The sequence below is a fragment of the Entelurus aequoreus genome, linkage group LG16 (genome assembly GCF_033978785.1).
Source record: "Entelurus aequoreus isolate RoL-2023_Sb linkage group LG16, RoL_Eaeq_v1.1, whole genome shotgun sequence".
Taxonomy (NCBI): domain Eukaryota; kingdom Metazoa; phylum Chordata; class Actinopteri; order Syngnathiformes; family Syngnathidae; genus Entelurus; species Entelurus aequoreus.
In genome coordinates this window covers 975,751-1,002,178 of record NC_084746.1, presented here as the reverse complement: position 1 = coordinate 1,002,178, position 26,428 = coordinate 975,751, and the positions used below count along the sequence as shown (strand labels likewise).

The following is a 26,428-nucleotide window of genomic DNA, read 5'->3' as shown; positions in this document are numbered from 1 at the left end:
GGGATGCTCAAAATTCATAAAGATTTGACACATTTCCTTTGCACCTGAGAATATGTCGATTTGTCATTATACTTCATTTGGCTTCATCATGGCTAATAGCAGGTGTGCTTTCTTCAGGTCTCCTCCGAGTTGCAGCATTGCATCATCATGCAAGAACACGAGAAATGCATGGAGAGGATGGAAATGCACAACCCCAGCGATGACTTGGACATAAGTGAGTGTGCATGAACACAACATCAAAATAGTTTGTAAAATGACCAATGTCCCAACAATGGTTGCGGTTATGGTGCTCAGGTGATGATTGAAGGTCAGTACATGAGGGGCCGTGAAAGGCAGGGGGGGGTGGGGGGGGGGGGGGGGGGGGGCTTCCTCCAGTGTTGCTTTTCATGCTTGAACGACACACCATTTAGAACGCATAAAAAAGAAAGACATCTACCATGAATTGATTAACGACTTAAACAAGTTGAAAAACTTATTGGGGTGTTACCATTTAGTCAGTGTTGGGACTACTTACTGTTACGCCGTTAGTTTCTGCGGTAACTAGTAATCTAACGCGTTATTTTTTTATATACAGTAACTCAGTTAGCGTTACTGCATGATGCGTTACTGCGTTATTTTACGTTATTTTTATGTAGTATCGGCTAGAAACTGAAGATCTGAGTGTGTTTTATTGGAGCGCTCCGGTGGAAAAGAAGAGGCGTGCTTTCCCCCACCCACAGAAAGCACACCTCCCCGCAGGGGAGACGTTCCTCCAGAGCCGTACTTCGGGGCTAACAACCTTCACTTTACCCGGAAGAGGGTCTTTACAGCTGAGGGTGAATGACGAGACAAGGCGGTTTGTTGCAACTTTGTGACTTTATTGCACGCAGCCATCCACCAAGCTAGAGCACCTACACGCACTCACTGTTGCCGCTCCCTCACCTCTCTCGCCCACTCACTCACTGACGTCACTCACCTCTCATGCTGTCATATCTTAAAGGGCCACACACACACACACACACACACACATACACTACTCTCATAACAACTAACAAGACATCATGGCGAAGCCAGTTGTCGAGTTTTTTAACATGGAGACATTCTCAATACTTTTCTTTTGTCGAGCACAAAGAAAATAACATTTTAGTTAAATGTAAGTTGTGTCTTGGATCAAAGATCCTATCTACTTAGAGTTCAAGTTAAAGTGCCATTATGTTGCAGCTATTTAAAATAGTTTTGTCCATTTTTTCTGGCCTGAAATAAATTGGCCCTTTGAAACATATCTTTGTCTTTGTGTGTTGTATGTAGAGCACATTGTTTGTGTGTTGTATGTAGAGCACATTGTTTGTGTGTTGTATGTAGACCACATTGTTTGTGTGTTGTATGTAGACCACATTGTTTGTGTGTTGTATGTAGACCACATTGTTTGTGTGTTGTATGTAGACCACATTGTTTGTGTGTTGTATGTAGACCACATTGTTTGTTTGTTGTATGTAGACAACATTGCTTTCTGAGTTCAGTGATGCAAATGCATGTCAAGTTGATCAACACATTGTATTATTCTCCAGTGCAATAACATAACAGGACTGAAATGAAGGCTAAAAGGGCATTAATGGGAGCCTTTAAAAAAAGGGGGGGGGGGGGGGGGGGAGAAGTAACTAAATAGGTACTTTTCACAGTAACGCATTACTTTTTGGTGTAAGTAGCTGAGTTAGTAACTGAGTTACTTTTGAAATAAAGTAACTAGTAATTGTAACTAGTTACTGGTTTTCAGTAACTAACCCAACACTGCATTTAGTGGTCAATTGTAGGGAATATGTACTGTACTGTGCATTCTACTAATAAAAGTCCCAATCAATCAATCAATCAATCAAAGTCTCACATAGGGATTGTGAGGGATTGGCAAGTTTTCAAAAAACGTGCACTTCCCCTTTGAAATATAACGTTCATTTTTTAAACTCTGCGTTTCGTTCCTTCTCAGCGATAACGGTTATTATATATTCTAAGCCAAAAATGGCTACAACATATCAAACTATTGCAGACTGTAAAGCATTAAAAATATATATTTCACAACCAACACATTCCCTTACATTTATTTGTGGATTTTAGTGCATGCCTAATGCCGTTTAGTTCAAAGCAGAAATTCAATAGGTTGATTAATATCATAATAGGTTTGTGTATAGAAAATAATAATGAAATATAATAAAATAACGAAGCCAAAATTAAATTAAATTATTACAATATGCTGTGTTGATCCAAGTTTGATTGATTGATTGAAACTTTTATTAGTAGATTGCACAGTACATTACATATTCCGTACAATTGACCACTAAATGGTAACACCCCAATAAGTTTTTCCACTTGTTTAAGTCGGGGTCCACCTTAATCAATTCATGGTAAAATGGTAGATACGTTTGTATATTGTGGCTGTTTATGTCGTGTATGCAGTAGGTGCCCACTAAACTTAACATTTGTCATGTCTTTTGATCATGTTTTTGTTTGGCTATGTTCTGTTTGCTTTTTGCACTCTTTTTAGTTCCTGTTTTCACTCCCTTGCTTTGTCACCATGACGACCATTAGTTTCACCTGTTTCACATTTGGACTCACGCACCTGTCACTAATCATGTCACCATTATTTAAGCTTGTAGTTGCCAGGCAGTCGTTCTGGCGACATTATCCAATCCACTTTATTTATATAGCACATTTACACAACAAGAATGTTTCCAAAGTGCTGCACAGCCATGTTAAAAACAATATTAAAAACAATATTAAAAACGATATTAAAAACAATATTAAAAACAATATTATGCTACACCAATGACTGAATAAAAACAAAGAATAAATGAATAAAAAACCAATACAGAGACAATATAAAAAATAAATATGATTAAAAACGATTTTAAAGGGTAAAACCAATTAAAACAGTAAAATAGACATCAAAATTTATAACCCTAACCCTAACCACACAGGACAACAGAGGACAGAAGACCACACAAACCTGATGATACCTCTACTACCCTTGTCACTCATGCTAGTATTCCATGCCATTGTTCCAAGCTCGTTTCCATGCTTTTCCCAAGCAAGTTTTTGTTTATTCATGTCACGTTTAGCAGTTCTTTTGTTTCATGTCCATAGTTCACGTTAAGTGTAAGTTTTGGTTCTTCAGCCAGTTTTGTGTCTCCGCCTTGTGCGCGCCTTTTGTTTATTCTTTTCATAGTGATAAATTAAACATGTATTTACCTTCACGCCATGTCCAGTCAAGTTGTTTTGCATCTCGGGAAAACACTCCACGCAGTAATATGCGTCGCCAAAGTCCACGCCTTGACAACATTAGTATTAGTATTAGTAATTATATTAGTATTAAAATTAGTATTAGTATTTGTATTATTATTAGGATTAACGTTAACATTAGGATTAACATTAACATTAGAATTCATATTAATATTGGTACTTGTATTAGTATGTATCATTAGTATTAGTGTTAGTGTTAGTATTCGTGTTAGTATTAATATTTATCATTAGTGTTAGTGTTAGTGTTAGTATTAGTATTAGCATTAGTATTAGTATTAGTGTTAGTGTTAGTGTTAGTGTTAGTATTAGTATTAGTGTTAGTGTTAGCGTTAGTATTAGTATTCATATCCATGCTAGTATGATATGTTGTATTGAGTGAGTGTTTTATCTAAGCAGTTGTTGATCTGCAGCTTCGGTGCGACTCATTTGACTCAGATTTGCCCTTTACAAGTAATTGGCTTCCTGTCCGGCTCAGCAGACACCAGCAACACACATTAGACGACCACATTGACTGGGAAAAGGTCTCCCAACTGTCCCCTTGTACAGGTCACGCGATGTTTACACCATGTTGTCAGGACACAAGAAAGTGAGCGCACACACACTACACCACTTAAGCGTGAGTGATGGCCAACATCTGCACACTTAAGATGTGGAAGAAGGAGGAAAAGACTCCAAATAATGTTTTATTGTGTTTATAGTGAGGAATGTGACATGAAAAATATACTATTTTGATTATATCTATTTATTTGCAAACTTTGGAAGTATTTCACTGTCTTTAATCATATCTTCAATATAGAGGCAACTTGTTTTTCCACTCTACTCTAAATGTTTTTAAACATTATACTTTTTTAAATGTATGTAATAGGTGTCCTTCATTAAACAATATTGCTGTCTAAAACAGCATATTTGTCAATATATATAATTAAGTATTGTTGCGTCGGATCAGCTATTCCTCCCAGGGAATTTAAGTTACCGGTCAATCCCAAGTTCTTTCGATGACATATATGCTGAGTAAGAAGGACCATCAAGACAGAATTGGAATATTTTCAAGTTTTACTGAAATTTCAGGAGATCAACTTAATCTAGTTGATCTGGCATTCCAACGGAAAAGGCAACTCCTTTGCACACAAAGAACCCCCCCCCTCACGGGACACATTTCGGGCGTTGTTGTTGCACTAGTGAGCCACGGATGAGGAGATGCTGCTCTGTTGTTGATTGAAGTAAAGTGTGAATGTCATTAAAAGAGTTAGCGCAATCTTTTGACACTTCTTCCACTCCCGTCCTTGCACGCTACACCGCTACAACAAAGATGACGCTGTCCAAGTGGAGGCACGTAAATAAGACCTGAAGAGAGTGTCAGAAAGTGACTTGAAGATGATGAGTAAAACATCATCTATGCAACATTTTGAGCAAAGAAGCAGCATTACATGTTATGTAGACCACAAGGAAGTCTTTTACATTTAGAAAATAATAATAATATGACTCCTTTAATGCGCCTTATAATCCGGTGCGCCCTATGGTCCAGAAAGTACAGTACTCATAACCCATTTAGGTCACTAACGAGCTGGTGGTTGAATTATTTTCGTCTATCAACATAACTTTGTTGATTCAAAGATGAAAAACAAGGAATTGCATCATGGCCGTCCTTTGGTAAGCAGCATCTGGCATGTTTCTTTGCACAGTGTGTCCGTGGCTGTGGGACAACCTGACCTGCTGGCAGGCGGCCAGCGTGGGTGAGGTGGTGGTGGTCAACTGTCCAGAATTCCTCCACGAACCCCTGGGCCCGGAGGACGGTGAGCAGGAGACAAATTGGTCACCTGCAGGTAAAATAATAATCATTCTCATCATGTCCTCCTTCCAGAGATGGGGACGGTAAGTCGTAACTGTACTGAGGACGGGTGGTCAGAACCTTTCCCTCACTACCTGGACGTCTGTGACTTTTACGGCAACGCCACTAAACCGGTAAGTCCAACATGTTGTGAAACGTCCAGGTGCAGACAAACAAAAGTGCTGATGGTGCACAATGTGTGTCTACTGGACAGGACATGTACTACGCATCAGTCAAGGCGCTGTACACTGTGGGCTACAGCACCTCTCTGGTGTCTCTCACCACCGCCATGGTTATTCTCTGCAGGTTCAGGTGAGTTCACCTGCTCGCACCATAGTACATGTCTGAAAAGGAGTAGGTCAAACTCCTGAAAACAACAGCAGTATGTTGATTAAGATACATTATATTGCCAAAAGTATTTGGCCACCTGCCTTTACTCACATATGAAGTTGAAGTGCCATCCCATGGAATTGTTCAAAATGTTTTGGTATCCTGGAGCATTCAAAGTTCCTCTCACTGGAACTAAGGGGCCAAGCCCAACTCCAGAAAAAAACAACCCCACACCATAATTCCTTCCCCACCAAATTTCACACTCGGTACAATGAGGTCCGAAATGTAGCGTTCTCCTGGCAACCTCCAAACCCAGACTGGTCCATCACATTGCCAGATGGAAAAGCGGGACTCATCAGTCCAGAGAAGGCATCTCCACTGCTCTAGAGTCCAGTGGCGATGTGATTTACACCAGTGGTCCCCAACCACCGGCCATGGCCCGGTACCGGTCCATGGACCGATTGGTACCGGGCCGCACAAGAAATAAATAAATAATTTTTTTTTTTTTTTTTTTTTTAATTAATTCAACATAAAAAAACACAATACATACATTATATATCAATATAGATCAATACAGTCTGCAGGTATACAGTCCGTAAGCACACATGATTGTATTTCTTAAATAATTTAAAAAAAAACCACAAAAAAAACCACCCCCCGCCCCCATTTTCAAGCGTTGACCGGTCCGCAGCTACAAACAGATTGGGGACCACTGCTTTACACCACTGCATCCCACGCTTTGCATTGGACTTGGTGATGTAGGGCTTAGATGCAGCTGCTCGGCCATGGAAACCCATTACATGACGCTCTCTGCGTACTGTACGTGGGCTAATTGGAAGGTCACATGAAGTTTGGAGCTCTGTAGCAAGTGACTGTGCAGAAAGTCTTTGCACTATGCGCTTCAGCGTCCGCTCACCCCTCTCTGTCAGTTTACCTGGCCTACCACTTGGCGGCTGAGTTGCTGTTGTTCCCTAACTCAGGCCCGGCCCTAACCAATCTGGCGCCCTAGGCAAGATTTTAGGTGGCGCCCCCCCACATCGGCAGTGAAGTGTATATACTCACAAGAAACCGAATAGCTTTGTCTTTGACCTGTTTTTTTACTTAAAGAAAGCAAATTAACAATCAGAATAGTTAACAAGATAAAAAAAAAATATGGATAAATAAATGAATACAAAAAATAAAAAATTAATATATGAAATACAATATTTTTTACATACATAAACACAAAATAAAACGTGTCAACAAGTTGCATAAAATAAATTAAAAATACAATATAAATAAGGCACTGCACAAAACAAGATATCAAACCGGTATGACTTTAACAACTATATTACAAAAAAAGGGGATCCTACAGAGTTCTCTATTTGTGCTTTTTAATATTGCATTAACTAGAATGACTTACAAATGACTGTACACCAGGGAGTACTGTAATTACCTAGCATTACATTATTATTTTCCATAACAATTTAGCCCCCTCCACAATATTAACCCGACGTTAAAACAGAACTAGCTATTTATTGATTAGCAATTGCCGAATCATGTAACATTAGCTTAATGCTAAAAAGCCAGGTTACTATCACATTCTGTAACAGACAAATAATTTCATGTAGGCTAACGTTACCTACCTGCTACCTCTGTCTTTTTCTCGTTTCTCCCCTTTTTTTTCCCCTGGGCACCTGACAGTTTTGGCCGTTTTCACATCTTATGTGGTGACGTCCAAAAAGAGTCATGATACGGGAAGGGAGGGGGCGCACCGTGCCGGGGGAGGGGGGGCGTAATGTTGTAACAAATAATATTTCTATTAAATAGGCTTTACTTTGCATTTTAATTAACGTGGGATTATTTTATGTATTTAGAAATAATAGTACCAACTTTTTTTTTTTTTTTTCCTCCAACATTTGTGGCACTGGCGTGGCGCCCCCTGATGGACGGCGCCCTTAGCATTTGCCTATACGGCCTATGCCACGGGCCGGCCCTGCCCAAACTCTTCACTTTTCTTATAATAAAGTTGACTTTGGAATATTTAGGAGCGATGAAATTTCACGACTGGATTTGCTGCACAGGTGGCATCCTGTGACAGTTCCACGCTGGAAATCACTGAGAGCGGCCCATTCTTTCACAAATGTTTGTAGAAACAGTCTCCATGCCTAAGTGCTGGATTTGATGGACTTGAATCTTTTTGATGGGTGGCCAAATACTTTTGTCAATATAGTGTATGTCATCTTAATAAGCAGTACATGTTATGAAGAAGTTAATGGACTGTTTTCTGCACCAGGAAGCTCCACTGCACCAGAAACTTTATCCACATGAACCTCTTTGTGTCCTTCATGCTGAGAGCCATCTCTGTCTTCATCAAGGACGGAGTTTTGTACGCACAAGAGGACAGCGACCACTGCTTTGTACACACGGTCAGTCACCACAAATAACCACTGTGCTATGTTTTTAGAACTCAATTTGTTTTTAGACTTTTTTATTCTTAAAACTTTTTTTTTTTTATAAAAGTGCATTATTTTAATAAGTCTATCTATTGTTTGTTTTTTATAACCCTATTTTTGTATTATGATATAGTTTGTTTTTAAAACTATTTGTTTGTATTGCTATACATCTATATTTTTTCATTTAATAAGTCGATGTAATTTTAAAGGCATTTGTATTTGAAGATAACGTTTCTATTCCTGAAGCGCTTAACAGGAAAAAATGGAAATGTATCAAAACATGCACTCCACCTGCTATTCATTTTCCGACGAATACACTCCAGGGTGGCATTGATTTTGAACCCCAAAAGACTTACAATTTCTCACACAGCACTACAAAACTTTTATGGTGCTTAACTGAATAACTAACAAATTTAGGATAGGATAGAATAGGCTTTATCTGTCCTACAATGAGGAAATTATTTGAGTGCAGTGCAGATACACAAAGTCCACAAACATAACGTAAAAAAAAATGTTTAAAAAGAGAGAAACATCAAAAAAAGGACATAAATTACATTAAAAGAACTTAAACTGATACAACCAGATTCCACTTCAGCGGCTCTATTTCTACATACAGCTACAAAAGTAAAACATGACAAAAAAAACAAAAAAATTAGCAATGAATAACACTTATTAAATGGTAAATGGTAAATGAGTTATACTTGTATAGCGCTTGTCTACGTTCAAGGTACTCAAAGCGCTTTGACACTATTTCCACATTCTCCCATTCACACACACATTCACACACTAATGGCGGGGGCTGCCATGAAGGCGCTAACCACGACCCATCAGGAGCAAGGGTGAAGTGTCTTGCTCAAGGACACAACGGACGTGACTAGGATGGTAGAAGGTGGGGATTGAACCAGGAACCCTCAGGTTGCTGGCACGGCCACTCTCCCAACAGCGCCACGCCGTCCCCACATTTATTGCACATTTACGACTGTACCATGCATTGGCAAACAATAAAGAAACAACAAAACAAAAAACATTTCAACACCCGTTTACACTGTAGTGGTCTCTGCAGTCCTGCGTGCCATCGTCTGCTGGGGTAGAGCAGCACTACCAGAGACAGGAACACGCCCAACAAAGCAACCAAGAGAGCCGACTACATCCTGGGTTGCCCACGCTCGGCCAATGTCCAGTCCGCACGGATGGGTGAGAATCGGTCCAGGGAGACTGAAGTATCCAATACAGGCTCATTCAGCCAGGGCTTCGTAAACCTTGTCCATCCCGACGCTCAACGCCAGCTCTACAGTACAGGTTATGAAGAAATGAATAAATTCTCTGCATCTTCCGTGGTTTCTCCACACGTACTGTGGTGTGGCAGAGCGCCAGCACCTGGGCTCCGCTGCAAACATGGCCAGGGCCAAAAGGCTCCCCTGAGGCAGATCCAAAACCTCACAAAAAAGCACAGTCGAAGTTACAAAAGTGTCACCCCTTGTTGCGCATTCCCGAAAGAGCCTTAACCAAAAGGCAAAAAACACATGAAAACAGGAGGGAAACATGAGGAACCCAAAAGGAGGAAGGGTGGAGTACAATCTTCGGGTTGGAGTACCTTGCAGTCTTGTTTGGGGTCTGGTCTTGAGTGCGGGAAGAATGAATCGGGATATTTACAGGTGGAGACCTGAGTCGGAATATAACGCTCTCAATTTGCCGGTCGATCTCCATTCCTACTCTTACTTGAGGTCATGAACTTTCGCTTGTGACCGAAAGGACAAGATCACGGGTACAAGCGGCCAGAATGAGTTTCCTCGGTCGGGTGGCGGGGCTCTCCCTTAGAGATAGGGTCTATCATTCGGGAGAAGCTCAGAGTAAAGTCACTGCTCTTCCACATGGAGAGGAGCCAAATAAGTTGGCTCAGGTTGCCCAGACACCTGACTGGCAGGAGGCTATGAGGAAGACCCAGGACGCGTCATCATCTGGCCTGGGAATGCCTCTAGACCCCCCTGAGGAGCTAGAAGACGTGGCAGAGGAGAGGGAAGTCCAGGCTTCTCTGGTCCGGCTGATGGCCCCACGCCCGACCCCAGATTAGTGGAAGAAGATGGATATATGTAGTACATGTATGCTAGCATGTCTTACTAAGCATTTTGAACACAACGCCTAGGGGGCGCCACAAATGTCAATTACAGCCCTGTGAAAAAATCTGGAGACTTGAGACAATATTTCATATTTCATGAAGTTGTTTGCTATCCGTAACGTTAATTTCAATGTTTTCCTGTCTGCTCACAAAATACATGTTTTTTTTTCTTCAATTGAACAAAAACCGTCAAGCTGATTTTAATTGTGTCTTTTGCTGTTAAACAATAAGCAGCCGTGATGAATCCAGTTAATTATGATGTGCTAATGAAACGCTGCTGCAATAACATTAACATGTCAATGCTGACTCTGCTTTACTCCATGTCACCATGGCAACCGCACCGCCTGACACTGGAATCATGACGGCCATGTAGTAGCATGACAAACACACACACGCGCACGCACGCACGCACACGCACGCACGCACGCACGCACGCACACACTCGGGCGCATTTGCATCTATCTTCATAAAACACTCATGAAATTACTTGTAAAGGAAAAGTTGTAACTATAAAAAAGAATGTTAGATATTGCAATAATAACAATTATTATTGTTACAATTATTTAAAAAATATGCCCATATAATAACAAATATATTGTAATACTTTATCATATATTTAAATAAAAAAATATATAACAAAATGTAAGCTCTTGCAATATTTTACTATTATTATAATTAAAAATATTCAACAGTGTAATATATGGAAATTATAGTTTGCAATTATACATTTTTAATACATTACAGTTTTGATTGTTTTAATTGTTATAATCATTATCAAAATCATTTAACAGTAACATATGGAAATTGAAACAATCAATTGTAATACATCCCATTGTTGATTTTTTTTAAATAATGTAATTTTTTTATGTACAGAATAATTTAGCTGTATAATATATGTAAATAAAAAAGTGCAGAATTTTTTTTCAAATACTTTGCAAAAAAGGTGTTATGCTATGAAATAATTTAACAGTACAATACATGGAAAATAGAAAATAATACCATAAAATAATACACGGATTACAATTTAAAGTCGCATCAATAAAAACAATTATGTAATACATTGCAATATTAATTTTGAAATATTATTACATTCATATAATGTATTAATTATAATTTCATAGTGTATTGCATATTTTCACACTGTATTTAAAATGCTCAAATATGCGTCCTTGCTCTACAGGAACATGTGCCGTGTCGCCATGGCAACCGACTAGGTTAACTTGTCACTTGGACCATTTTTATTACGTTTACAAAAATAAAAATAAAAAGCTAAGTAAAGATTTTGACTTACGAAGCTGCCACTGAAATACCTGAAACATGTTTGATTTGAAGGTATTGATTACTGTATTGTTAAATTGTTATGAGATGATGCTTAATTGAGGCAGTTCTTGTGTCGTCCTGCAGGTGGCGTGTAAAGCTGTGATGGTTTTCTTCCACTATTGCGTCATGTCCAACTACTTTTGGCTCTTCATTGAAGGCCTTTACCTCTTTACTCTGCTGGTGGAGACTTTCTTTCCTGAGAGGAGATACTTCTACTGGTACACCATTGTTGGCTGGGGTCAGTTAGCTTTTTATTTATTTTAATAATTAGTAATACTTCTACTGGTACACCATTGTTGGCTGGGGTCAGTTAGCTTTTTATTTATTTTAATAATTAGTAATACTTCTACTGGTACACCATTGTTGGCTGGGGTCAGTTAGCTTTTTATTTATTTTAATAATTAGTAATACTTCTACTGGTACACCATTGTTGGCTGGGGTCAGTTAAGGTTTTTATTTATTTTAATAATTAGTAATACTTCTACTGGTACACCATTGTTGGCTGGGGTCAGATAGCTTTTTATTTATTTATTTATTTTAATAATTAGTAATACTTCTACTGGTACACCATTGTTGGCTGGGGTCAGTTAGCTTTTTATTTATTTATTTATTTTAATAATTAGTAATACTTCTACTGGTACACCATTGTTGGCTGGGGTCAGCTAATGTTTTTATTTATTTTAATAATTAGTAATACTTCTACTGGTACACCATTGTTGGCTGGGGTCAGCTAAGGTTTTTATTTATTTTAATAATTAGTAATACTTCCACTGGTAGACCATCGTTGGCTGGGTCTGTCAGTTTGCTTTTTTGTTTTGTTTTTGAAACTGTAGTACACAAACTTTCCCACAGGGTGTGATTTGACTTTTATTTTGTCTCTTTTTGGAAAAAAAAAGATGACTCACCTTTTTTTTTTAGGATATATAATTTTTAAAATAATTTTCTAGTTTAGATGCTTTTATTATTATTCATTTATGGTCAGTGTCCATACATTATTCACAAGGGTGCACCAGATTTAGCTAATAGCTCATTTCCATCTGTATCCCTTTGTCATTATTTATAAGGGGGATGTTTTAGTTTCAAAATGTTATTATTTACTCTTTTTTTTCATGTATGGAGGAACTGACAATGTATAATCTGTAATGCAAATAGACAAGTCTTTGAAGCAAGAAAATGAATAATATGAATAATAATATTTGTTGTCTACAAAATTATAAATAATGTAACATTCTCTAGTTCAGAAATACAATTGTCTACAATTCAGTTTTTCGCGTGTGCTTCTAATGTCACAAGTCATTGATCTGATCTAGCATTTACTCATCAATCCTGCTTTAATTTATACTTTTAATTACATTGATGTTGATACTTTTTTTTACTACGACAACCCATCTATTAATATCATGTCTGTAAATGATACATTCCTCCATTAGGTAGATTGTTATAATAATGTATATTATAATGATGATGATGCTTAATGCTGGATTATCATTTCTTCCAGGAACTCCCACTATTTGTGTAACTGTCTGGGCCGTCCTCAGGCTCCATTTTCACGACACTGGGTAAACACTTACCTAACTATTTCATAAACAAAAAAATATCAATAATCATACATTGTTGATAATCAAATACCAATAGTAATATGAATTATATAATGTCAAATAGAAGAAGTGAAATAACAGTTGTTGCTTCTCCCGCCTGTAGATGCTGGGATACAAATGAGAACACTGCCCTCTGGTGGGTGATCAAGGGACCTGTCGTGGCCTCCATCATGGTAGCACACCTTTGTTTGTTTTCTTTTGAAACATCTTTTTTAAAGTCATGTTTTCTCCATTTTTTTAGATCAATTTTGTGCTCTTTATTGGAATCATCATCATCCTGGTGCAGAAGCTTCAGTCTCCGGACATTGGCGGCAACGAATCCAGCATTTACCTGTAAGTGAACACACCTCAGGGGGTTTTGGATTTAGGGCATTGTTATTTAGTGTTGATTTATTCTAGAGGAAAGGTGTTCATGCTCTAAATCAGGCCTGGGCAATTATTTGGACTCGGTGGGGGCCAAATTTAGAGGGAAAAAAATGTGTCTGGGGCCCGGTATTATTTTGAGGACCACTAATACAAAACCTCACAATAATGTCTGATTGAATGTTCAAAACGTTATGACAGACCACCTTTAAAAAAGAATGACATTTCTAATTTTTTTACTGAATGAGACACCCAGAATGTACATGAAAATAAAGAATGTGGGATTTACAATATTAACCATGAAGGATAGTTTTATCCTTTATATTGACAACATTTGAACATTACCCCCCCCCACCCCCACCCCACCCCCCTTTCCTCTCCATCTACATATACAAACACAGCAAAATATGATAGTCAAGGGTAAAAAACAAAACAAAAAAAACCACCTACAATCTGATATATGTAATATATCACTAAGCTTTTGAACTTTGTTGTAAAAATCTCCTTCCACGTCTGTCCCTGACACCCACATTTCACACTCTGCGGAAACACTCCCCACCCACACTGCTTGGTGCCTCGTCTGAGCTGCTGTCACTTACATTACCATAGTAACTCATTAGATGACCATAGTAACTCATTAGATGACCATAGTAACTCATTAGATGAGCATAGTAACTCATTAGATGAGCATAGTAACTCATTAGATGAGCATAGTAACTCATTAGATGAGCATAGTAACTAGTATATCATGCAGAATTCAAGCATGTAAAGACTTAGTATAGTTCAGGGGTCACCAACCTTTTTGAAAGCAAGAGCTACTACTTGGGTAGTGATTAATGCGAAGGGCTACCAGTTTGATACACACTTAAATAAATTGCCAGAAATAGCCAATTTGCTCAATTTACCTTTAACTCTATGTTATTATTAATAATTAATGATATTTATCTTTGTGGAAACACTGATCATCTTAATGATTTCTCACAATAAATATAAATAGAAACAGATAAATATCAATATGCAACACTTTATTTTTATATTTTATATCTAAGTGCACATTTTTCAAATGGAACATTTTCAAATGATGACTTCTAAGACAGTCTTGCGAAATCACAATATCCCATTTTAACTAGCTAGCCACTAACATTTTTGAACAATTCATGAATTACTTTGCACCATGTTTGTACAAATAATAACTCACGTAAAATACAAAAGTCAACTCTCAAATGTTTAAATAAATCATGTCACACTTTGAACTGGACACCAAATCTGTTATCTGTTTCTGTGTCAGTTAGTGAAGACCAAAGTCTTTAAAATATTTTCTTGGATTTTCAAATTCTATTTGAGTTTTGTCTCTCTTAAAATTAAAAATGTCGGGCAAAGTGAGACCAGCTTGCTAGTAAATAAATACAATTTAAAAAATAGAGGCAGCTCACTGGTAAGTGCTGCTATTAGAGCTATTTTTAGAACAGGCCAGCGGGCTACTCATCTGGTCCTTACGGGCTACCTGGTGCCCGCGGGCACCGCGTTGGTGACCCCTGGTATAGTTGAAGGTCATTATAAAAGATGAGTGCACATCATAATGGCAGCTACACTTTACATCTTAAACATCTAAAAAAAAATGATATGAGAATGTCCGGCGGGCCAGATTGAAAAGCTTAACGGGCCGCATGTGGCCCCCGGCCCTTCATTTGCCCAGGTCTGCTCTAAATGATGTTCATATGGAAACTAATGACAGAAACATGCACCTTGCATACAGTAAAGGATATGACCTTTTTAGTAGAACTTTTTAGGAACATGATCTGTACGTGCATATGTTTGTGTGTGTGTGTGTGTGTGTGTGTTTGTGTGTGTGTGTGTGTGCAAGCGACAACATGTCCGTGTCCCTAAAGTCTTTGTTGTGTTGTTGTGTTGTCTTTGTTTGTGGCGTGTAGCAGCTGTGCTCAGAAATGCTTCAGTGAGCCCTCACAGGCTGTTCAACATTCGTGCAGGATGTCAGAGTTATCCACCATCACGCTGTAAGTGCGTGTGTGTGTGTGTGTGTGTGTGTGTGTGTGTGTGTGTGTGTGTGTGTGTGTGTGTGTGTGTGTGTGTGTGTGTGTGTGTGTGTGTGTGTGTGTGTGTGTGCATGTATGACCCACAGAGCTCTTCAAATTTGTTAACACACACATGCCCACACACACACACACACTTGGTGATGACATCATGCATTACCCGCTAAGATCTTTCCCCTTGTGACCAATTTCAACTAAAACCTATGACTCAGCAGTTTTTCCACACCCAATCCTAACTTGGGGGGTAAAAAAAAAAAGTAAGCAAGAGAATTTAGTAAGAAATCCAACAAAAGGTTAGAACTGCAAATGGAAATTGTTGGTTCAAGGGTCAAACCTTTTTTAAGTAAACAAGCATTTCATCCCCCTCAATTTCAGGGTGTTGTCATGATCCGTGGTCCGGATCATGTTTGTTTAGTTATGTTCTGTTAGTAGTGATGGGTCCGCTAACATCCATGGATGCATCGGCGCATGCGTGGAGCTCATAGAGCAAAACCCTGTGTCGGTGCGCGTACCGCTTCTACAAGGTCACGTGACCGATCATGAGTTGTTTCGGTCACGTGACCGATACGCGAACTGTGTCGCACTGACGCCTCCTCTGTGTCTTTTCTACAGCCGGAGAAATAATAACTAAGAAGAGAAATTGTCTAAAATTGAATACGTTGGAAAAACTGTTTTTTTTAAATAAAAATATGTAAAAAAAAAAATGTTTAAATCCCAGTCCACAAACATCCTCATTCACAACACGTTCTCTTAGATGTCCAAGTTATGATACATGCTCACATTATTTATTGACTGTATCTAAAAAAGATAAAAATATATTTAAATGAAGAATCCTAAATGAAATACAATGACTTGGTTTATATTCTAGGTCATAAAATCAGTGTCAGTTGAGTCGGTCCATAGGTTGCCTGTAGGGATTTTTAATGTCCAGCAGATGTCAGTATTTAGTGACACAGTGTCGATACAGTTTTGCAATGTGTCGAAACGCTTCATCAACCCATCACTATCTGTTAGTTTTGGACTTCTTTAGTTCCCGTCTGTTTGTTTTGTCACCATGGCAACTCATTAGTTCACCTGCCTCATTTGTTTGGATCACACCTGTCGCTAATCATTGTGTTCACCTGTCTCTGATTAGTGCTCGCCCGCTCACCTGCTGCCCGAGCACTAATCAGAGGCATTATTTAAGTTTGCCTTTGCCAGTCAGTCGGCCTGGCGTCGTTATTTGTCTCATGCCTGGACTACGTAAGTCATGTTTATGTCATGCCACAGTTTCCTATGTTTATGTCATGTGTCCTATGTTTATGTCATGTTTCCTATGTTTATGTCATGTTTCTTATGTTTATGTCATGCCACAGTTTCCTATGTTTCCTATGTTTATGTCATGTTTCTTATGTTTGTCATGTTTCCTATGTTTATGTCATGCCACAGTTTCCTATGTTTCCTATGTTTATGTCATGTTTCCTATGTTTATGTCATGCCACAGTTTCCTATGTTTCCTATGTTTATGTCATGTGTCCTATGTTTATGTCATGTTTCCTATGTTTATGTCATGCCACAATTTCCTATGTTCCTGTGTGTATGTCATGCCACAGTTTCCTATGTTTATGCCATGCCACAGTTTCCTATGTTTCCTATGTTTATGTCATGTTTCCTATATTTGTCATGTTTCCTATGTTTATGTCATGCCACAGTTTCCTATGTTTCCTATGTGTATGTCATGCCACAGTTTCCTATGTTTATGTCATGCCACAGTTTCCTATGTTTATGTCATGCCACAGTTTCCTATGTTTCCTATGTTTATGTCATGTGTCCTATGTTTATGTCATGTTTCCTATGTTTATGTCATGTTTCCTATGTTTATGTCATGCCACAATTTCCTATGTTTCCTATGTGTATGTCATGCCACAGTTTCCTATGTTTATGTCATGCCACAGTTTCCTATGTTTCCTATGTTTATGTCATGTGTCCTATGTTTATGTCATGTTTCCTATGTTTATGTCATGTTTCCTATGTTTGTCATGTTTCCTATGTTTATGTCATGCCACAGTTTCCTATGTTTATGTCATGTGTCCTATGTTTATGTCATGTTTCCTATGTTTATGTCATGTTTCCTATGTTTATGTCATGCCACAATTTCCTATGTTTTCTATGTTTATGTCATGTTTCCTATGTTTATGCCATGCCACAGTTTCCTATGTTTATGTCATGCCACAGTTTCCTATGTTTCCTATGTTTATGTCATGTGTCCTATGTTTATGTCATGTTTCCTATGTTTATGTCATGTTTCCTATGTTTATGTCATGCCACAGTTTCCTATGTTTACTATTTTTATGTCATGTGTCCTATGTTTATGTCATGCCACAGTTTCCTATGTTTCTTATGTTTATGTCATGTGTCCTATGTTTATGTCATGTTTCCTATGTTTATGTCATGTTTCCTATGTTTGTCATGTTTCCTATGTTTATGTCATGCCACAGTTTCCTATGTTTGTGTCATGCCACAGTTTCCTATGTTTATGTCATGTTTCCTATGTTTATATCATGTTTCCTATGTTTATGTCATGTCATGTTTCCTATGTTTATGTCATGCCACAGTTTCCTATGTTTCCTATGTTTATGTCATGTTTCCTATGTTTATGTCATGTCATGTTTCCTATGTTTATGTCATGCCACAGTTTCCTAAGTTCTCTATTGTTTGTCATTGTATTGTTTGTCATGGTATTCTTTGTCCTGGTATTGTGTTTCATGTTATTGTTTGTCATGGTATTGTTTGTCATGTTATTGTTTGTTATGATAATGTTTGTCCTGGTATTGTGTTTCATGTTATTGTTTGTCATGGTATTGTTTGTCATGTTATTGTTTGTTATGATAATGTTTGTCCTGGTATTGTGTTTCATGTTATTGTTTGTCATGTTATTGTTTGTCATGTTATTGTTTGTCGTGTTATTGTTTGTTATGATAATGTTTGTCCTGGTATTGTGTTTCATGTTATTGTTTGTTGTGATAATGTTTGTCCTGCTATTGTTTGTCTCCGGTGTGTTCATGTCTGCTCTGTTCAGAAACAGCAGTACAGTATTCAGCCAGCAATAACCAAACTTTGCAATTACAAAGATAAGTTCTTAAAGGGAAAGTCGAGTGAAAATATATCAGCTTTTGCATCCCAGCTGTTCCTAATATTGTGTCCAACAAGTGTGGTGTGTGTTGTGCAGGCGTCTGGCTGTTCCTAATATTGTGTCCAACAAGTGTGGTGTGTGTTGTGCAGGCGTCTGGCTGTTCCTAATATTGTGTCCAACAAGTGTGGTGTGTGTTGTGCAGGCGTCTGGCTGTTCCTAATATTGTGTCCAACAAGTGTGGTGTGTGTTGTGCAGGCGTCTGGCTGTTCCTAATATTGTGTCCAACGAGTGTGGTGTGTGTTGTGCAGGCGTCTGGCTGTTCCTAATATTGTGTCCAACAAGTGTGGTGTGTGTTGTGCAGGCGTCTGGCTGTTCCTAATATTGTGTCCAACAAGTGTGGTGTGTGTTGTGCAGGCGTCTGGCTGTTCCTAATATTGTGTCCAACAAGTGTGGTGTGTGTTGTGCAGGCGTCTGGCTGTTCCTAATATTGTGTCCAACGAGTGTGGTGTGTGTTGTGCAGACGTCTGGCTGTTCCTAATATTGTGTCCAACGAGTGTGGTGTGTGTCGTGCAGGCGTCTGGCTGTTCCTAATATTGTGTCCAACGAGTGTGGTGTGTGTCGTGCAGGTGTCTGGCTGTTCCTAATACTGTGTCCAACAAGTGTGGTGTGTGTTGTGCAGACGTCTGGCTGTTCCTAATATTGTGTCCAACAAGTGTGGTGTGTGTCATGCAGGCGTCTGGTTGTTCCTAATATTGTGTCCAACAAGTGTGGTGTGTGTTGTGCAGGCGTCTGGCTGTTCCTAATATTGTGTCCAACAAGTGTGGTGTGTGTTGTGCAGGCGTCTGGCTGTTCCTAATACTGTGTCCAACGAGTGTGGTGTGTGTCGTGCAGGCGTCTGGCTGTTCCTAATACTGTGTCCAACGAGTGTGGTGTGTGTTGTGCAGACGTCTGGCTGTTCCTAATATTGTGTCCAACAAGTGTGGTGTGTGTCGTGCAGGCGTCTGGCTGTTCCTAATATTGTGTCCAACAAGTGTGGTGTGTGTCGTGCAGGCGTCTGGCTGTTCCTAATATTGTGTCCAACAAGTGTGGTGTTTGTTGTGCAGGCGTCTGGCTGTTCCTAATACTGTGTCCAACAAGTGTGGTGTGTGTTGTGCAGACGTCTGGCTGTTCCTAATACTGTGTCCAACAAGTGTGGTGTGTGTTGTGCAGGCGTCTGGCTGTTCCTAATATTGTGTCCAACAAGTGTGGTGTGTGTTGTGCAGGCGTCTGGCTGTTCCTAATATTGTGTCCAACGAGTGTGGTGTGTGTTGTGCAGGCGTCTGGCTGTTCCTAATATTGTGTCCAACGAGTGTGGTGTGTGTTGTGCAGGCGTCTGGCTGTTCCTAATATTGTGTCCAACGAGTGTGGTGTGTGTTGTGCAGGCGTCTGGCTGTTCCTAATATTGTGTCCAACGAGTGTGGTGTGTGTTGTGCAGGCGTCTGGCTGTTCCTAATATTGTGTCCAACGAGTGTGGTGTGTAGTGTGCAGGCGTCTGGCTGTTCCTAATATTGTGTCCAACGAGTGTGGTGTGTGTTGTGCAGGCGTCTGGCTGTTCCTAATACTGTGTCCAACAAGTGTGGTGTGTGTTGTGCAGACGTCTGGCTGTTCCTAATACTGTGTCCAACAAGTGTGGTGTGTGTTGTGCAGGCGTCTGGCTGTTCCTAATATTGTGTCCAACAAGTGTGGTGTGTGTTGTGCAGGCGTCTGGCTGTTCCTAATACTGTGTCCAACAAGTGTGGTGTGTGTTGTGCAGACGTCTGGCTGTTCCTAATACTGTGTCCAACAAGTGTGGTGTGTGTTGTGCAGGCGTCTGGCTGTTCCTAATATTGTGTCCAACGAGTGTGGTGTGTGTCGTGCAGGCGTCTGGCTGTTCCTAATATTGTGTCCAACAAGTGTGGTGTGTGTCGTGCAGGCGTCTGGCTGTTCCTAATATTGTGTCCAACGAGTGTGGTGTGTGTCGTGCAGGCGTCTGGCTGTTCCTAATATTGTGTCCAACGAGTGTGGTGTGTGTCGTGCAGGCGTCTGGCTGTTCCTAATATTGTGTCCAACGAGTGTGGTGTGTGTCGTGCAGGCGTCTGGCTGTTCCTAATATTGTGTCCAACGAGTGTGGTGTGTGTCGTGCAGGCGTCTGGCTGTTCCTAATATTGTGTCCAACGAGTGTGGTGTGTGTCGTGCAGGCGTCTGGCTGTTCCTAATATTGTGTCCAACGAGTGTGGTGTGTGTCGTGCAGGCGTCTGGCTGTTCCTAATATTGTGTCCAACGAGTGTGGTGTGTGTCGTGCAGGCGTCTGGCTGTTCCTAATATTGTGTCCAACGAGTGTGGTGTGTGTTGTGCAGGCGTCTGGCTGTTCCTAATATTGTGTCCAACGAGTGTGGTGTGTGTTGTGCAGGCGTCTGGCTGTTCCTAATATTGTGTCCAACGAGTGTGGTGTGTGTTGTGCAGGCGTCTGGCTGTTCCTAATACTGTGTCCAACGAGTGTGGTGTGTGTTGTGCAGGCGTCTGGCTGTTCCTAATATTGTGTCCAACGAGTGTGGTGTGTGTTGTGCAGACGTCTGGCTGTTCCTAATATTGTGTCCAACAAGTGTGGTGTGGGTTGTGCAGACGTCTGGCTGTTCCTAATATTGTGTCCAACAAGTGTGCTGTGTGTTGTGCAGATGTCTGGCTGTTCCTAATACTGTGTCCAACAAGTGTGGTGTGTGTTGTGCAGGCGTCTGGCTGTTCCTAATATTGTGTCCAACAAGTGTGGTGTGTGTTGTGCAGGCGTCTGGCTGTTCCTAATATTGTGTCCAACGAGTGTGGTGTGTGTTGTGCAGGCGTCTGGCTGTTCCTAATACTGTGTCCAACAAGTGTGGTGTGTGTTGTGCAGGCGTCTGGCTGTTCCTAATATTGTGTCCAACGAGTGTGGTGTGTGTTGTGCAGGCGTCTGGCTGTTCCTAATATTGTGTCCAACGAGTGTGGTGTGTGTTGTGCAGGCGTCTGGCTGTTCCTAATATTGTGTCCAACAAGTGTGGTGTGTGTTGTGCAGGCGTCTGGCTGTTCCTAATATTGTGTCCAACAAGTGTGGTGTGTGTTGTGCAGGCGTCTGGCTGTTCCTAATATTGTGTCCAACAAGTGTGGTGTGTGTTGTGCAGGCGTCTGGCTGTTCCTAATATTGTGTCCAACGAGTGTGGTGTGTGTTGTGCAGGCGTCTGGCTGTTCCTAATATTGTGTCCAACGAGTGTGGTGTGTGTTGTGCAGGCGTCTGGCTGTTCCTAATATTGTGTCCAACGAGTGTGGTGTGTGTTGTGCAGGCGTCTGGCTGTTCCTAATACTGTGTCCAACGAGTGTGGTGTGTGTTGTGCAGGCGTCTGGCTGTTCCTAATATTGTGTCCAACGAGTGTGGTGTGTGTTGTGCAGACGTCTGGCTGTTCCTAATATTGTGTCCAACAAGTGTGGTGTGGGTTGTGCAGACGTCTGGCTGTTCCTAATATTGTGTCCAACAAGTGTGCTGTGTGTTGTGCAGATGTCTGGCTGTTCCTAATACTGTGTCCAACAAGTGTGGTGTGTGTTGTGCAGGCGTCTGGCTGTTCCTAATATTGTGTCCAACAAGTGTGGTGTGTGTTGTGCAGGCGTCTGGCTGTTCCTAATACTGTGTCCAACAAGTGTGGTGTGTGTTGTGCAGGCGTCTGGCTGTTCCTAATATTGTGTCCAACGAGTGTGGTGTGTGTTGTGCAGGCGTCTGGCTGTTCCTAATATTGTGTCCAACGAGTGTGGTGTGTGTTGTGCAGGCGTCTGGCTGTTCCTAATATTGTGTCCAACAAGTGTGGTGTGTGTTGTGCAGGCGTCTGGCTGTTCCTAATATTGTGTCCAACAAGTGTGGTGTGTGTTGTGCAGGCGTCTGGCTGTTCCTAATATTGTGTCCAACAAGTGTGGTGTGTGTTGTGCAGGCGTCTGGCTGTTCCTAATACTGTGTCCAACAAGTGTGGTGTGTGTCGTGCAGGCGTCTGGCTGTTCCTAATATTGTGTCCAACAAGTGTGGTGTTTGTTGTGCAGGCGTCTGGCTGTTCCTAATACTGTGTCCAACAAGTGTGGTGTGTGTTGTGCAGACGTCTGGCTGTTCCTAATACTGTGTCCAACAAGTGTGGTGTGTGTTGTGCAGGCGTCTGGCTGTTCCTAATATTGTGTCCAACAAGTGTGGTGTGTGTTGTGCAGGCGTCTGGCTGTTCCTAATATTGTGTCCAACGAGTGTGGTGTGTGTTGTGCAGGCGTCTGGCTGTTCCTAATATTGTGTCCAACGAGTGTGGTGTGTGTTGTGCAGGCGTCTGGCTGTTCCTAATATTGTGTCCAACGAGTGTGGTGTGTGTTGTGCAGGCGTCTGGCTGTTCCTAATATTGTGTCCAACGAGTGTGGTGTGTGTTGTGCAGGCGTCTGGCTGTTCCTAATATTGTGTCCAACGAGTGTGGTGTGTAGTGTGCAGGCGTCTGGCTGTTCCTAATATTGTGTCCAACGAGTGTGGTGTGTGTTGTGCAGGCGTCTGGCTGTTCCTAATACTGTGTCCAACAAGTGTGGTGTGTGTTGTGCAGACGTCTGGCTGTTCCTAATACTGTGTCCAACAAGTGTGGTGTGTGTTGTGCAGGCGTCTGGCTGTTCCTAATATTGTGTCCAACAAGTGTGGTGTGTGTTGTGCAGGCGTCTGGCTGTTCCTAATACTGTGTCCAACAAGTGTGGTGTGTGTTGTGCAGACGTCTGGCTGTTCCTAATACTGTGTCCAACAAGTGTGGTGTGTGTTGTGCAGGCGTCTGGCTGTTCCTAATATTGTGTCCAACGAGTGTGGTGTGTGTCGTGCAGGCGTCTGGCTGTTCCTAATATTGTGTCCAACAAGTGTGGTGTGTGTCGTGCAGGCGTCTGGCTGTTCCTAATATTGTGTCCAACGAGTGTGGTGTGTGTCGTGCAGGCGTCTGGCTGTTCCTAATATTGTGTCCAACGAGTGTGGTGTGTGTCGTGCAGGCGTCTGGCTGTTCCTAATATTGTGTCCAACGAGTGTGGTGTGTGTCGTGCAGGCGTCTGGCTGTTCCTAATATTGTGTCCAACGAGTGTGGTGTGTGTCGTGCAGGCGTCTGGCTGTTCCTAATATTGTGTCCAACGAGTGTGGTGTGTGTCGTGCAGGCGTCTGGCTGTTCCTAATATTGTGTCCAACGAGTGTGGTGTGTGTCGTGCAGGCGTCTGGCTGTTCCTAATATTGTGTCCAACGAGTGTGGTGTGTGTCGTGCAGGCGTCTGGCTGTTCCTAATATTGTGTCCAACGAGTGTGGTGTGTGTCGTGCAGGCGTCTGGCTGTTCCTAATATTGTGTCCAACGAGTGTGGTGTGTGTCGTGCAGGCGTCTGGCTGTTCCTAATATTGTGTCCAACGAGTGTGGTGTGTGTTGTGCAGGCGTCTGGCTGTTCCTAATATTGTGTCCAACGAGTGTGGTGTGTGTTGTGCAGGCGTCTGGCTGTTCCTAATATTGTGTCCAACGAGTGTGGTGTGTGTTGTGCAGGCGTCTGGCTGTTCCTAATATTGTGTCCAACGAGTGTGGTGTGTGTTGTGCAGGCGTCTGGCTGTTCCTAATACTGTGTCCAACGAGTGTGGTGTGTGTTGTGCAGGCGTCTGGCTGTTCCTAATATTGTGTCCAACGAGTGTGGTGTGTGTTGTGCAGACGTCTGGCTGTTCCTAATATTGTGTCCAACAAGTGTGGTGTGGGTTGTGCAGACGTCTGGCTGTTCCTAATATTGTGTCCAACAAGTGTGCTGTGTGTTGTGCAGATGTCTGGCTGTTCCTAATACTGTGTCCAACAAGTGTGGTGTGTGTTGTGCAGGCGTCTGGCTGTTCCTAATATTGTGTCCAACAAGTGTGGTGTGTGTTGTGCAGGCGTCTGGCTGTTCCTAATACTGTGTCCAACAAGTGTGGTGTGTGTTGTGCAGGCGTCTGGCTGTTCCTAATATTGTGTCCAACGAGTGTGGTGTGTGTTGTGCAGGCGTCTGGCTGTTCCTAATATTGTGTCCAACGAGTGTGGTGTGTGTTGTGCAGGCGTCTGGCTGTTCCTAATATTGTGTCCAACAAGTGTGGTGTGTGTTGTGCAGGCGTCTGGCTGTTCCTAATATTGTGTCCAACAAGTGTGGTGTGTGTTGTGCAGGCGTCTGGCTGTTCCTAATATTGTGTCCAACAAGTGTGGTGTGTGTTGTGCAGGCGTCTGGCTGTTCCTAATATTGTGTCCAACGAGTGTGGTGTGTGTTGTGCAGACGTCTGGCTGTTCCTAATATTGTGTCCAACGAGTGTGGTGTGTGTCGTGCAGGCGTCTGGCTGTTCCTAATATTGTGTCCAACGAGTGTGGTGTGTGTCGTGCAGGCGTCTGGCTGTTCCTAATATTGTGTCCAACGAGTGTGGTGTGTGTCGTGCAGGTGTCTGGCTGTTCCTAATACTGTGTCCAACAAGTGTGGTGTGTGTTGTGCAGACGTCTGGCTGTTCCTAATATTGTGTCCAACAAGTGTGGTGTGTGTCATGCAGGCGTCTGGTTGTTCCTAATATTGTGTCCAACAAGTGTGGTGTGTGTCGTGCAGGCGTCTGGCTGTTCCTAATACTGTGTCCAACAAGTGTGGTGTGTGTTGTGCAGGCGTCTGGCTGTTCCTAATACTGTGTCCAACAAGTGTGGTGTGTGTCATGCAGGCGTCTGGTTGTTCCTAATATTGTGTCCAACGAGTGTGGTGTGTGTCGTGCAGGCGTCTGGCTGTTCCTAATATTGTGTCCAACAAGTGTGGTGTGTGTCGTGCAGGCGTCTGGCTGTTCCTAATATTGTGTCCAACAAGTGTGGTGTGTGTCGTGCAGGCGTCTGGCTGTTCCTAATATTGTGTCCAACGAGTGTGGTGTGTGTCGTGCAGGTGTCTGGCTGTTCCTAATACTGTGTCCAACAAGTGTGGTGTGTGTTGTGCAGACGTCTGGCTGTTCCTAATATTGTGTCCAACAAGTGTGGTGTGTGTCGTGCAGGCGTCTGGTTGTTCCTAATATTGTGTCCAACAAGTGTGGTGTGTGTTGTGCAGGCGTCTGGCTGTTCCTAATACTGTGTCCAACGAGTGTGGTGTGTGTCGTGCAGGCGTCTGGCTGTTCCTAATATTGTGTCCAACAAGTGTGGTGTGTGTCGTGCAGGCGTCTGGCTGTTCCTAATATTGTGTCCAACAAGTGTGGTGTGTGTCGTGCAGGCGTCTGGCTGTTCCTAATATTGTGTCCAACAAGTGTGGTGTTTGTCGTGCAGGCGTCTGGCTGTTCCTAATACTGTGTCCAACAAGTGTGGTGTGTGTTGTGCAGACGTCTGGCTGTTCCTAATACTGTGTCCAACAAGTGTGGTGTGTGTTGTGCAGGCGTCTGGCTGTTCCTAATATTGTGTCCAACGAGTGTGGTGTGTGTTGTGCAGGCGTCTGGCTGTTCCTAATATTGTGTCCAACGAGTGTGGTGTGTGTTGTGCAGGCGTCTGGCTGTTCCTAATATTGTGTCCAACGAGTGTGGTGTGTGTTGTGCAGGCGTCTGGCTGTTCCTAATATTGTGTCCAACGAGTGTGGTGTGTGTTGTGCAGGCGTCTGGCTGTTCCTAATATTGTGTCCAACGAGTGTGGTGTGTGTTGTGCAGGCGTCTGGCTGTTCCTAATATTGTGTCCAACGAGTGTGGTGTGTGTTGTGCAGGCGTCTGGCTGTTCCTAATACTGTGTCCAACAAGTGTGGTGTGTGTTGTGCAGACGTCTGGCTGTTCCTAATACTGTGTCCAACAAGTGTGGTGTGTGTTGTGCAGGCGTCTGGCTGTTCCTAATATTGTGTCCAACAAGTGTGGTGTGTGTTGTGCAGGCGTCTGGCTGTTCCTAATACTGTGTCCAACAAGTGTGGTGTGTGTTGTGCAGACGTCTGGCTGTTCCTAATACTGTGTCCAACAAGTGTGGTGTGTGTTGTGCAGGCGTCTGGCTGT

The 26,428-nt window shown here is 41.9% G+C and overlaps 1 protein-coding gene across 2 annotated transcripts in view; it reads left to right on the top strand.

The window, feature by feature from the left end:
• Positions 1–26,428, top strand: part of LOC133631483 (pituitary adenylate cyclase-activating polypeptide type I receptor-like) — a 61,468-nt gene that overhangs the window by 25,161 nt on the left and 9,879 nt on the right. The window contains exons 3-12 of one of the 2 annotated variants that reach the window (XM_062023714.1): positions 118–214; positions 4,953–5,063; positions 5,132–5,232; positions 5,313–5,410; positions 7,704–7,836; positions 11,384–11,537; positions 12,798–12,858; positions 13,001–13,070; positions 13,139–13,230; positions 15,192–15,275. In XM_062023714.1, the coding sequence (XP_061879698.1) occupies positions 118–214; positions 4,953–5,063; positions 5,132–5,232; positions 5,313–5,410; positions 7,704–7,836; positions 11,384–11,537; positions 12,798–12,858; positions 13,001–13,070; positions 13,139–13,230; positions 15,192–15,275 (1,001 nt within the window). The remainder of the gene's footprint in view (positions 1–117; positions 215–4,952; positions 5,064–5,131; positions 5,233–5,312; positions 5,411–7,703; positions 7,837–11,383; positions 11,538–12,797; positions 12,859–13,000; positions 13,071–13,138; positions 13,231–15,191; positions 15,276–26,428) is intronic. The other variant, XM_062023715.1, reaches the window with a different exon arrangement.